Source organism: Myotis yumanensis, unplaced genomic scaffold (genome assembly GCF_028538775.1).
Source record: "Myotis yumanensis isolate MYYU_CA2020_CCGP unplaced genomic scaffold, mMyoYum1.0.hap1 SCAF_9, whole genome shotgun sequence".
NCBI classification, from domain to species: Eukaryota; Metazoa; Chordata; class Mammalia; order Chiroptera; family Vespertilionidae; genus Myotis; species Myotis yumanensis.
Window position 1 is genome coordinate 31341014 of NW_027223760.1, and position 13919 is coordinate 31354932.

The window sequence follows — 13919 nt, forward strand, 5'->3', positions numbered from 1 at the left end:
TAATTACTGTTTCAATATCATTACTAGTTATTAGTCTATTCAGAGTCTGATTCTTTATGGTTCAGTCTTAAAAAGATGTATGTTTTTAGGAATTTATCCATTTCTTCTAGATTGTCCAATTTGTTGGCATTTAATTGTTCATACTATTCCTTAATGATCCTGTGTATTTTTGTGGTGTTGATTGTAAACTCTTCTCTTGCATTTCTGATTTTATTTATCTGGGCTCTCTTTTTTCCTTGATGAATCAATCTGGCTAAAGGTTTGTCGATTTTGTTTATCCTTTCAAAGAACCAGCACTTAGTTTCATTGATCTTTTCTATTATGTATTTTTAGTCTCTAACTCTTATATTTCTGCTGTGATCATTATTATTTCCTTTCTTCTATATATTTTGGGTTTTGTTCTTTTTCTAGTTTCGGTATAAAGTTAAGTTGTTTATTTGGGATTTTTCTTTCTTGAGGTAGGTATGTATAGCTATTAACTTTCCATCTTAGAACTGCTTTTGCTGCATCCCATAAATTTTAGGGAGTTTTGTTTTCATTTTCATTTATCTCAAAATATTTTTGAATTTCCTCTTTAATCCATTGGTTGTTAATAGCATGTTGTTTAGTCTACATGTGTTTGTGTTTTTTCCAGTTTTCTTTTTGTAGTTGATTTCTAGTTTCATATCATTGTGGTCGGAAAAAAAGTCTCTATTTTCAATATTATTGAATTAATTGACACTTGTTTTGTGACCTAATATGTGATCAGTCTTGGAGAATATTCCATGTGCATTTGAAAAAAATGTGTACTCTGTAGTTTTTGCATGAAATGTTCTAGGATTGTCTATTAAGTTGATCTGATATGACATTTAACGTCATTATTTTATATTAATCTTCTATCTCTGATTTGCCCAATGATGTTAGAGGAGTATAAAGTCCACTAATATTATATTGCTGTTAATTTCTCTTTCTATGCCCATTAACATTTGCTTTATATATTTATTTTTTAAAATATATTGATTTCAGAGAGGAAGGGAGAGAGAGAGAGAGATAGAGGTATCAATGATGAGAGAGAATCATTGATTGGCTGCCTCCTGCACACCCCCTACTGGGGACCGAGCCCACAGCCCGAGCACATGCCCTTGACTGGAATCGAACCTGGGACCTTTCAGTCTGCTGGCCAATGCTCTATCCACTGAGCCAAACAGGCTAGGACTGCTTTATGTATTTAGATGTTCATGTGTTAGGTGAATAGATATATTTACAATTGTGGTATCTTATTGCATTGACCCATTTATCATTATGTCTCCTTTTATAGTCCTTATTTTAAAGTCTGTTTTGTCACATATAAGTATTGCTACCTCAGCTTTCTTTTCGTTTCTATTTGCATGTAACATCTTTTTATATCCCTTCAGTTTCAATCTGTGTGTTTTTTTATCTAAAGTGAGTATCTCATAAGCAGAACATAGGTGGGTCTTGTTTTTTATTCATTCAGCCACCCTAAGTCTTCATTGGAACATTTAGGCCATTTACATTTAAAGTAATTCTTGATAGGCATGTACTTATTGTCATTGTTATTTGTTTGTTGTTGTTTTTGTCATTCTCTGTTACTTGTCTTGATCTCTTTCCTTTTGGTTTGCTGGTTTTCTTTAGTGTTTTGTTTGGGTCTTTTGCTCTTTATTGTTCTGTATTTTTTGTTGTCGTTTTTGTTTGTGGTTACCATGAGGTTCATATATACCAATCTGTATCTATAGCAATCTATTTTTTTTTTTTTTTACTCTTTATTGTTTAAAGTATTGCATAAATCTCCTTTTTCCCCCATTGACATCTCCCCAGCTGCTCCCACCCCCTATAGCAGTCTATTTTAACCTGATAGGTGTTTAAGTTCAAGTACATTCTAAAAGCACTACATTTTTACTCCATTTTGACAATCTTTGACTTTTGATGATGAGTTTTGTCCACTTATATTTATTTTCTTTTTTTTTAATTTATATTTTTATTGATTTGAGAGAGAGAAAAACATCATTTTGTTATTTCACTTATTTATGCATTCAATGGTTAATTATTTATTTTTTATTCATTTCAGAAAGGAAGGGAATGGGAGAGAGAGATAGAAACATCAATGATGAGAGAGAAATCATTGATCGGCTGCCTCCTGCATGCCTCACACTGGGGATTGAGCCTGCAACCCGAGCATGTGCCCTGACAGGGAATTGAACTGTGACCTCCTGGTTCATAGGTCGACGCTCAACCACTGAGCCACGCCAGTCGGGCCCATTGGTTCATTCTTGTATGTGCCTGACTGGGGATCAAACATGCAACCTTGGCATAGCAGGATGATGCTCTAACCAACTGAGCCACTCAGCCAGGGCAAATAGGTACTACATTCTTAATCCAATAAAAAAAAAGTTCTAAAAACAAAACAGCACTAAAGCTGTCTATATAAATACGGACAAGTTTTTCTGTTTACTTAATTTGTCCCCTCATTTGGCATATTAGTTAACATAGGGGAAATTAAGCATGTAACGAAAGACACAGTATAATCTACAGTTTTGTTCATCTAAAAGTTTGTTTATTTAATCTTCTCAACTACTCCAAGTATGAAGTATAGGTATTGTTTTCTTTTTCTTTTCTTTTTGTTTTTTTGTTGTTGTTGTTAATCTTCAACCAAGGATATTTTCATTGATTTTTAGGGAGAGTGCAAAAGAGAGGGAAAGACAGAGAGAAACATCGATGTGAGAGAAACACATCGATTGGTTGCCTCCTGCACGAGCCCAACCAGGGCCCAGGCTGGGAAGGAGCCTGCAACCAAGGTACATGCCCTTGACCAAAATCGAACCTGGGGACCCTGTGGTCCACAGGCCGACGCTCTATCCACTGAACCAAACTGGCTAGGGCGTATTGTTTTCTTTTTGTGGTTGAGAAACTTAAGTGATAGGTTAAATAGCTTGGTCAAGTCCAACTAGTAAGTGGTGGAGCCAGAACTTAAAAACAGGTTGTCCAGATTCCAAAGTATATCCTTTTTGCTATTCCCATGTTGCCCCACCCCTAGATGCTTTATAGGTTTTAAAAAGTGCTGATGAGGTGATCCAGGTTTTCCAACATGTAATTGATAATAATTGCTATTGTTTATTTAGCAAATGCCTGTACTGTATATTGAGTGTACAGTGTCCCACAGTCACAAGGCACCATTTACCACTGAGGAGACCGTGCCCTGACTGGATTTAGTGTACTTTACATACTATATAGTCAGTCTAACCCTCAAACAATCATGGGGTAGGTAGTATTCCAAGATTCAAAAGGTTAAGTGATTTGGCCATGGCCATGTGATTTTTAAGTGGCTGAGACATATTTCAAAGTGAAGATTTAAAGGCAGGACCATCAAGCTCCATAGTTTGCACTTCCTCTGCTGTGTTATATGCAATTCATTCTCATTTAATAAACAAAACTGCTTAGTAATGAATGTGTTTCAATCTTGTAAAACTGTCATATTTCAGATATCAAAAAATGTAATTTTTCTCTGTAATAGTCATACCAGGAGTAAGAAGATTCGTTTTATTTACTGATGTCTATGAATTCTCCATATTTTTTCTTTGAAATACAAGATGGTGTTTTTTCTTCAGGAGATGAGAATTCATCCTTGTGTTTGTCTGATGAGGAGTTTGTTCTTGTTGCTCTTTTCTCGCTTTGAAACATTCTTCCAGTGTTCAGCCTCTTGACATTTTTGTTTCTCTTTCTTGAAGTTTAGTTTTCATTCTGGCTTTCTTCCTGTATTTCTACTCCCTACACATACCAGTCTGCATCCTTTCTAAGAAGTGCTGAGATACATCTCAGAAATTTTATTCTTCTATTTACTGCATGTAAAATTGTCAGATGCTTGGTAGATTGACAGAATCAGCATGTGACTATATCGGATTATTGGATCAGGCTTGATTTTTTACATCTCATGGAAATCAAGATAAACTGTTCTTTGTAATTTCTCCAGTAAAATTTGCTTATGGTAGATTGTCTTGGTTTGTACACTCTTTATTTCTTGTCAGGCTGGTTAAGGTGACAAACATAATGATGAAATATTATCCTTAAGCTCATTGAATTAATTTTTGCTTATACCTAGGCTAATGTTTTCTTTGTTAGTATGTAATTAGGTAGAACCAAGGGTGGCAGTGTTACAGAGAAGTTAGAACGCTTCTGGTCTAAGTCCTAGGTCCACCACTTAGCCGTGTGATTTGGGGGCATATCGTATAACCTATTTAAGATTTTGGTCCCTTGTTTGTAAAATGAGGGTTTAATACCAGTTTCACCAGTTGTTATGAGTATTTAACAAGGTAATGGGTATAAAGTGTAGAATATGATACACATTGTAAACAATAATGTCTGTAGAAAGTGAGACATCTGCTTTCTGTTATCTTGGAGACCATAGCAAAAATTAACAAGCCCTGACCGGTTTGGCGCAGTGGATAGAGCAGGGGTCCTCAAACTACGGCCCGCAGGCCATATGCAAATACAAATATTGTATTTGTTTCCGTTTTGTTTTTTTACTTCAAAATAAGATATGTGCAGTGTGCATAGGAATTTGTTCATAGTTTTTTTTAAAACTATAGTCTGGCCCTCCAACGGTCTGAGGGACAGTGAACTGGCCCCCTGCTTAAAAAGTTTGAGGACCCCTGGACTAGAGCGTCAGCCTGCGGACTGAAGGGTCCCGGGTTCGATTCCATGTACCTTGGTTGCGGGCACATCCCCAGTAGGGGGTGTGCAGGAGGCAGCTGATCGATGTTTCTCTCTCATCGATGTTTCTAACTCTCTATCCCTCTCTCCCTTCCTCTGTGTAAAAAATCAATAAAATATTTTTTTTTTAAAAATCAATAAAATATATTTTAAAATTTTTTTAAAAAAAATTAATAAAATACACAAGACAACCAAAACACTAAAAAAATCTTATATGGAAATTTTGTGAATTTAGGTAGATTGAAAAAAATGAAATACAGACATAGTCAGAAAGAATGGTATGTATACTAAAGTAGTTTCAGCACTCTTTAATTGCCTCCTTATGCCAGGTACGAAATTGGGTATTAAGAATACAAAGTGAAAAAAATTATAACCCCATCCTCAAAGAGCTGATTCTTTAGTAAATAAATATGGAAGCAAATAATGTGTTTATTAAGGGTTATATTGTCAATCTTATGTTTCTCTAGGCTGCCAAACTTTTTGATGAAGAAGGAAGGAAAAAATTCTTTACACAGGATATGAATAATATTCTTCTGGAGTAAGTATTTTCTTCATTGATTAAAATCCTTAAAAATTATTTAAACTTTAAGAATTTATTTAAAAATATAGTAGACCTCGCCCTGGCCGGTGTGGCTCAGTTAGTCATCGTCCAGTGAACCGAAAGATCACTGGTTTGATTCGGGTTAGGGCAGATACCCAGGTTGCAGGCTCAATCCCCAGTCAGGTGCATGGGGGGTGGGGGGGCAGCAGTGGGCGCAGCTGATCGATGTTCCTTTCTCTTCTTCTCCCCTCTTCCTTCTTCTCTCTCTAAAATTAATACAAACATATTTTAAAAGATAAAAGGTATATAGTAGGCTTTTGAAATGCAAATACTGAGTGTCTGGCTAGTCTCATACATTAGCTCTTCCCTTTCAGCCTCCCAGTATGTATGATGAACATTTGTTTCTCAGCAAAATTATGCTTCTGCATGTATTGGTTCTTTTGGACCCCTATGATAATCAAAGCTTCCAGTATTATAACTGCCAGAGCAAGTGACCACTGTACAGGTTGAATAGTACTCTAGGTTTATATGTATATTTTACCAACTTATATAAAATATTCTGTGATAGCTCTGTTTATATTAAATTTGGTATAATTTTCTACTTTTCAGACTTTGGAAAAATACATTATGAACTCTTAAAGCCAAGTGGAAAGTATGGTTTAATTAAGAAATCATGATTGTGGGATAGGATTGAGTCCAATGTGGAAAAAAAACAAGTTAGATTTAGGAGGAGAGGGTGAAGGCTGATATATGATATAGGTTATATTTAAAGTAGTGATCATTTTCACTCTCACAGTTTGATACTAATAAAGCTGCAGATTCTAATATTGTGATCTCATAAGATATAAACCTATTGGCTTATAAATTTTGACCATTGGAAATTGGATATCTAATTGACTGCAAGCAGAACTGTGCCAAAAACAAACAAACAGCCGAACCGGTTTGGCTCAGTGGCTAGAGCATCGGCCTGCGGACTGAGGGGTCCCGGGTTCGATTTCGGTCGAGGGCATGTGCCTTGGTTGCGGGCACATCCCCAGTGGGGAGTGTGCAGGAGGCAGCTGATCGATGTTTCTCTCTCATCGATGTTTCTGGCTCTCTATCCCTCTTCCTTCTTCTCTGTAGAAAATCAATAAAATATATTTTTAAAAAAAAACACCAAAAAAACAAACAAACTAACAAATGATTCTGGGGAAAGCAGCAAAATTTACTTCTCTGATGAAAATAATGTGTTGGTAGTTCAGTAGCATCATTTAGAAAGAAACAAAAAAGCAATGTTTTTAATACTATCATTTCTCTTTTAAATATATAATGAAGATAGTTTCTCAAGATATAAAGGATGAATTGGTTTGTTGGTTCTGATAACTATTTTAATGAATTGCATTCTCTTATGCTGTAGCACTAAAACTGTTTTAAGTACCATGGATTTCATGAAACATACAACCTAGTATGCTACTTCTAATATGGTGAAATTTTGTTCCTGTTCTTCTTTATTTAATCCAGGGCTTTTCAAGTTGTTTCTGTTTGCCTGAAAGCAAGGCAATGCTTCCTGTTGGCACCAGCTCCTTTTACCTAGCTCCCGTAAAACCCCAGATTCAATAAACAATATAACATTTCTCATCAGAGCTGTCCCAGATTCCATAATCAGGGATCTGCCTAGCTCTTCTTTTTCTTTCCATTTGAAAGCCCTACGTTTACTAGATCAGGTCCTTTTCCTGAGACGGAGACAATTCTTTTTTATTTTACTTTTCTGTAAGGGAACAGCTACTAGTATAGCTCCCCTGAGAGAATCAAAAGACCATCCTTGGGAAATAACATCTCAAATAAGCAGAATAGCAGCATTCCATTAACTGACTTCTCTGTCAGTTCCTCTCATGTCTATTCTAAAACAAATCCTCTAGGTTTTTGGAGCCAATCTACTTAAATTTTTTAAAAATTTATTAATTTTGAGAGAGAGAGAGAGAGAGAGATTGATTGTTGTTCCACCCATTCATGCACTCATTGGTTGATTCTTGTATGTGCCCTAACCAGGGATGGAACCTGCAACTGTGGTGTATTGGAATGATGCTCCAACCAACTGAGCTACTGGGCCAGGGCCCATCTATTTTTTATTTCATAGAAGATGTGCCTCCAATTCTACAAGTCGTAGTGTTTAGTTGAATTTTTTTCTCTTTTAGTAAGTTTATTATACCACCCTGGCCTCTTTGTCCACTTTCCTGACCCAACATCCCTTATTTCTCTGGACTGAGTTGATCTTCTAAGGACATATGGTAGATGATTATTTGGTTTAGTTATTCCCATGAAGTTACTCAGGTGTATTGGCTCTGCCTCACCATTGCTTCCTCTTCAGCATGTCTGGAGAGAAAAAGAGATGAGTTTGTTGGAATAGAGTACCCTTTTACTTTTAGCCTAATGAATTTGACCTGGATCAACAAATTAACAACATGCTGGCTTGATTTCATCCCCTATTTCCTTCTTTACTTCAAGCTGACATTGCTAATAAAATCTTGATGCTTTGCCTATTATTCTAATTCAGCCTGACAATTCTGCTCAACAAATGCTTTAGGCAGGTACTACCAATCCTATTGGATATTTGGCAGTGAGATCTGTCTTCCTTCATTGTTAGATGCTCCTTTAAGGAGCTTGTGAGTGTGATGTGAATCCTATATAATAAAAGGCTAATATGCAAATTGTTCCCTTGACTAGGAGTTCAACCAGGAGGCAGGGCCAGCCAGCCAACTGCCTAAGGCCCCTCCCCCGGCTAGCTGGCCTGATCGACCCAATCAGGGCAGGCCGGTCAGACCCCACCCATGCACGAATTCTTGCACCGGGCCTCTAGTCTCAATATAAATGGGCTTACCAATTGGTCTGCCTGTCTGTATGTTTTTCTTTCTTTGAATTGAAGGTTAGCAAAGTGAAAGGGTTGATCACAAGCCACAGCTTTTCCTTACTCTTTTGAGGGGCTGCTTTGCAATTGGAGGAATCCCAAACAGTTTTCAATCATACTTCTAACCTATTCCATACCAAGTCGTCTTTAGGTAACCCTAGAACCAGCCCACCTGAATTAAGTAGTTATTCAGGGACAAGAGGGATGAACACACCTCTTGTCTAGTATTAGTATTTTTGCTTTAAAGTAAAGATATATTTGGGATTTTGAATTTGGGTTATTGTTCCCTAAGCTTTCTTCAGTTAGTTTTCAGTGGTTGTATTATTTGGACAATATTGGTAGGATATCTGGAATACTTGAGGAAACTCCAGGAAATTCAGTAAATTCCAGAATTCATTTGAACTGAGTTTTTCTTATTATTAGTGTTTTAAATTTATTAAGAATGATTTTTTTAGAAAGAGGAAGTTTACATGGTAGGAAGATGTGCCATATATCACCTTTGGGAAAATGACTGTATTTCTAAAATTCTGTGTAGAAAGGATGATACCATAGTTATCACTAAATATTCCTCAGTAGGAGAATCTTGTTTACAAAGATGGCTGTTGTTTCCACTACAGATTTCCATGTTTCATTTCTTTGAAACTTCTCCAGAGACAAAGGAGAGTTTTGTGTAGACAGGGATATAAAAGTGAGTTTCCAGCCTATTTACTCAACAGAACCCAATATTTGTTCTTTAGTGCCTTTAATAGCAGATGGTCCCAGTATATTTTCATTCATTTAGAACCTGTAGTGATCTCATGCTCATAATTTGTTATCAGGTTCAAGGCCCATTCATAGTAACTTTCATGCATAGAAATCTGCCTTTGGATAGATTTCACTTAAAGAAGGAAAAGGAGCCTGGTAGAAAGTAGGAGGCAGGGCTCAAGAAAGTTCACCACTTCAAGAGAACTTTGGTTTTCTGTGAAAAAAATGTAAAAATAACTGAAAATCACACTTCGGGTGCCAAGTGTTTTTAGTTGGCTACTTCTGGAGCCTTAGAAGATTGGAATTCTTAGGAAAAAAATATTAAAGTAGATCTGTGAGAGATGTGTGCTTAAATACACTGCTTAAGAATGGGGGTACAGCCCTAACCGGTTTGGCTCAGTGGATGGAGTGTCGGCCTGTGGACTGAAGGGTCCCAGGTTCGATTCCATTTGGGGACATGTGCCTTGTTTGCGGGCACATCCCCAGTAGGGGCTGTGCGGGAGGCAGCTGATCGATGTTTCTAACTCTCTATCCCTCTCCCTTCCTTGCTGTAAAAAAAAATCAATAAAATACATATTTATTTTTTTAAAAAAAAGGCTCTAACCGGTTTGGCTCAGTGGATAGAGCATTGGCCTGCAGACTCAAGGGTCCCAGGTTCGATTCCAGTAAAGGGCATGTATCTTGGTTGTGGGCATATACCCAGTAGGGGGTGTGCAGGAGGCAGCTGATTGATGTTTCTCTCTCATCGATGTTCCTAACTCTCTATCCCTCTCCCTTCCTCTCTGTAAAAAATCAATAAAATATATTTTAAAAAAAAGAATGGGGGTACATTCTGAGAAATGCATTGTTAAACGATTTCATTGTGCAAACAGGCTATTAAATACCTAGCTTGTAATACAGGCCCAATAAAGTAATCAAAGATGGATAAAACAGTCTGTATGTGCAGCCAGAAAAGTTTTACCTCTTTTGAATCTGAAATTTTCAAACAACTAAGGAAAAAGTACTCTAAGAACTCATATGTGACTCACTAGTATAGTAATTGTAAGGGTTGAAGGGCGTATGATATCTCTTTGAGAAAAGGAACTTTTGGTTAATAATGGAGTTCCTTTGCTTTACCCAAAAATGTAGACTTGGTTGCAGCCATGAAAAATATTATTTGCCAGCTTGTTTGAGATTATATAAGTTCTCTGAAACTAAGCTTATCGAAATTTTCTATAGCATCACTATTAATTACTTTTCCTTGAAAAATACAGTCTAGGAAATGTAAAATGAGAAAAGAGTCACTTCCTTTGCCTCCTTGCTTGGCTGTTGCTACCTGAAAGATATTCTTTACTATTTATTTGTTGTTTTTGGTCAGCATTGAGTTACAGCTGCAGGAACTAGGCCCCGTCATTCGTAGTGGTGTCTACGCCCATCTTGAAGCGTTTGTGCCATGCAATAAAGAAACACTGGTAAAGCGTCTAAAGAAGCTACATCTTAACGTCCAGGTAAGAGGAGAAACAATGATACCTACATTGGGAGGTTTATAACCTGTAAAGAGACTGGTTTCTTTTGGGGGATTTTGCATATTAATTGCTTTATAGTCACGTTGTATGAATATTAATGGCACATTGGATCCCCTGAAAAAATTACTTTTCAATAATTGATAGGTTTAGGTGAGAAATAATATTTTCTAAGGCATAAATTCTTGGACTAGTAAATTAACCTATTGCACAGCTAACACAACTTTGCCTTCAGCAAATAAACTGACATATTTATAATTCAATTTTCTTACTCCAGAAATGGATCTCTACAGATATTATGCAGACCAGTGGAAAGAATCAAAGGGTTTCATGTAAAATTAAAAATTATCTAGTGTAATTATCCATATTTTACTAGATTCTCCTCGACTGCAACCCCACTAAGTGATTGTCGAAGATGAATGCTCTCATGGTCAGAAACTTATTTCATTACTAGAGGCCCGGTGCATGGGATTCGTGCACTGGTGGGGGGCGTGGCCTGCGGGGATCGGCCGCTGTGGGAGCGGTGCTCATCCCGGTTAGCTGAGCAGCGCTCCCACTGTGGGAGCACACTGACCACCAGTGGGCAGCTCCTACGTTGAGAATCTGCCCCCTGGTGGTCAGTGTGCATCATAGCGACTGGTCGTGAGGTCGTTCTGGTCATTCTGCCGTTCAGTCACGGCTTATATTATCCCAATATATAAAAAGCCAGGGGCTGTCACAGCTGAAACAATCAGATGGACTACTGAATAACAGGCTGCGTGGGGCGACAAGGCAGGCAGGGGAGTTAGTGAGGGACGACCAAACAGCTGAACAGCAGGCTGCATGGGGCGACCAGACCAGCACGGGGGACAGTTGGGGGTGACCAGGCCGCCGGGGGGAAGGGGGGCAGTTCGGGGCAACCAGGCCGGTGGGAGGGGCAGTTGGGGGTGACCAGGCTGGCAGGGGGGGCAATTAAGGGCGATCAGGCAGTCAGGCAGATGAGCAGTTAGGAGCCAGGGGTCCCAGATTGTGAGAGGGATGTCAGACTGCAGTTTAGGCCTGATCCCAGGGATCAGTCGGACATCCCCCAAGGGTTCCCAGATTGGAGAGGGTGCAGGCTGGGCTGAGGGGACCCACCCCTCTGTGCACGAATTTTGTGCACCAGGCCTCTAGTCTATAATAATGAAAGAGTAATATGCTAATTAGACCAGATGTCATTCCAGACATCCTTCCTGACAAAGCTGGGGACACAGGGAAGCCAGTCCAGGTCCCAGGTGCTGGACGGAAGCCGGTGTTAGCAGCTGGGGGAAGGAAGGCCTACTCTTGCACGAATTTTCGTGCTTCGGGCCTCTAGTATAGGATAATATCAGAAAGTTCTTCCGCCAAAACCGGTTTGGCTCAGTGGATAGAGCACCGGCCTGCGGACTGAAGGGTCCCAGGTTCGATTCCGGTCAAGGGCATATACCTGGGTTGCGGGCACATCCCCGGTGGGAGAGATGTGCAGGAGGCGGCTGATCGATGTTTCTCTCTCATCAATGTTTCTAACTCTCTATTTCTCTCCCTTCCTCTCTGTAAAAAATCAATAAAATATATTTAAAAAAAAAAAGAAAGTTCTCCCATGCTATGTGCCAAACCCAGGTGCTTTCTAAGCTGTTGGTCCTAATTCTACCTTTGAATTCATCCACAAATCTAATCATTTGTCCACTTCATCGCTTTCATGTTTTTGAAAGCATTTATTATGTCTTGTTCTTCACTTCATATAAAATGGTTTTTCTTTTTTTTTTCTTTTTTTTAAAATATATTTTATTGATTTTTTACAGAGAGGAAGGGAGAGGGATAGAGAGTTAGAAACATCGATGAGAGAGAAACATCGACCAGCTGCCTCCTGCACATCTCCTACTGGGGATGTGCCCGCAACCCAAGTACATGCCCTTGACCGGAATCGAACCTGGGACCTTTCAGTCCGCAGGTCGACGCTTTATCCACTGAGCCAAACCGGTTTCGGCTAAAATGGTTTTTCATGCCGTTATTGTCCTGATTACTTTTCACTTAATGATATTTTGCCTCTATAGTTAAAAAATATTTATAACTTACAAGTAACAGAAAATAACTTGAATGTAGTTTAAGACAAACAGGGACATTTTTTCTATGAATAAAGGTTTTTCATGGAACTAAGGGCAAGAATGCAGCCAGGCCCTAACCGGTTTGGCTCAGTAGATAGAGTGTCGGCCTGCGGACTGTAAGGTCCCAGGTTCGATTCCTGTCAAGGGCATGTACTTTGGTTGCGGGCACATCCCCAGTAGGGGGTGTGCAGGAGGCAGCTGATCGATGTTTCTCTCTCATTGATGTTTCTAACTCTCTATCCCTCTCCCTTTCTCTCTGTAAAAAAATCAATAAAATATAAAAAAAAAAAAAAAAAAAAAGAATGCAGCCAGGAAGGATGGGAACTGATCATTTGGATTAACTCTTTTTCTACCTCTCTCCCCACATCTCATTTTTATCCTGTTAAGTACATCTGCAGATAAGATTACTTGATTCTCAAGGTTTTACATTACACAGAAAAGCCACACACAGAGACTGACTCAGTTCACTCATCCCAATCCACATTCCTAGGTCAGACAATCTGATTTTAATATTTTGGGTCAACCTAAACTTTTCTGGTTGGGGGTAGGAGTCACACAGCACAATATGGCTATCACACAGCACAATATGGCTATCCAAGGTCTATCATCGTGCTAATGAGAGAATACATATGTATGGCTCACTGTATTAGGTCTGATCTGACAGACATAGAATTATTTTTTTTTTTTTAGTATATACTTTTATTGATTTTAGAGAGGAAGGGAGAGGTAGAAAGGTAGAAACATCAACGATGAGAGAAAATCATGGATTGGCTGCTTCTTGCACACCTGCCTCTACTGGGATCAAGCCCACAACACGGGCATATGCCCTGACTGGGAATCGAACCAGTGACCTCTTGGTTCCTGGGTCAATGCTCAACCGCTGAGCCACACCCAGCCAGGCAGACATGGAATTCTTTACTGTAGGTACTTAGCTTCTGTTAATAAAATACTTCTTTGAATTGAGAAACTATAGTTCTTTCTCAATTCAAAGCAGTTAATGAACAAGTGAAATTTATCTAAGGTCTCAGAATTTGTGTCTATGCCTAGCTCCTTATTAATAAAAATAATAATTAGAAGTAGGAAGACAATTTTTTGCATATTGTAAAATATTTTGTAAGGGACATTTCAGGTTTGGTATTTGAAGTTATTTAATGCTAGAGTCCCAGTGCACAAAATTCGTGCACAGGGCAGGAGGGTCCCTCAGCCCACCCTGCATCCTTTCCAATCTGGGATCCCTTTCGCAATCCGGGACAACTGGCTCCTAACCGCTTGCCTGCTTGCCTGCCTGATCGCCCCTAACCGCCTCTGCCTGCCAGCTTGATAGCCCCCAACTGCCCTCCCCTGCCAGCCTCATCGCCTCCTAACTGCCCTCCCCTTCTGGCCTCACCACCCCCAACTGCTCTCCCCTGCCGTCCTCATCACCCCTAACCAGCTCTGCCTCG

The 13919-nt window shown here is 39.0% G+C and overlaps 1 protein-coding gene across 6 annotated transcripts in view; it reads left to right on the forward strand.

Annotated features, from left to right (window-relative positions):
• UBN2 (ubinuclein 2) overlaps positions 1-13919 on the forward strand; it is a 105949-nt gene that overhangs the window by 43747 nt on the left and 48283 nt on the right. For all 6 annotated transcript variants that reach the window (XR_011472653.1, XR_011472654.1, XM_070424005.1 and 3 more), the window contains exons 7-8: positions 5172-5242; positions 10231-10360. Coding sequence is in view for 4 of the 6 variants with exons in the window: in XM_070424005.1 (XP_070280106.1) it covers positions 5172-5242; positions 10231-10360 (201 nt within the window). In the remaining 2 variants the exon portion in view is untranslated. The remainder of the gene's footprint in view (positions 1-5171; positions 5243-10230; positions 10361-13919) is intronic.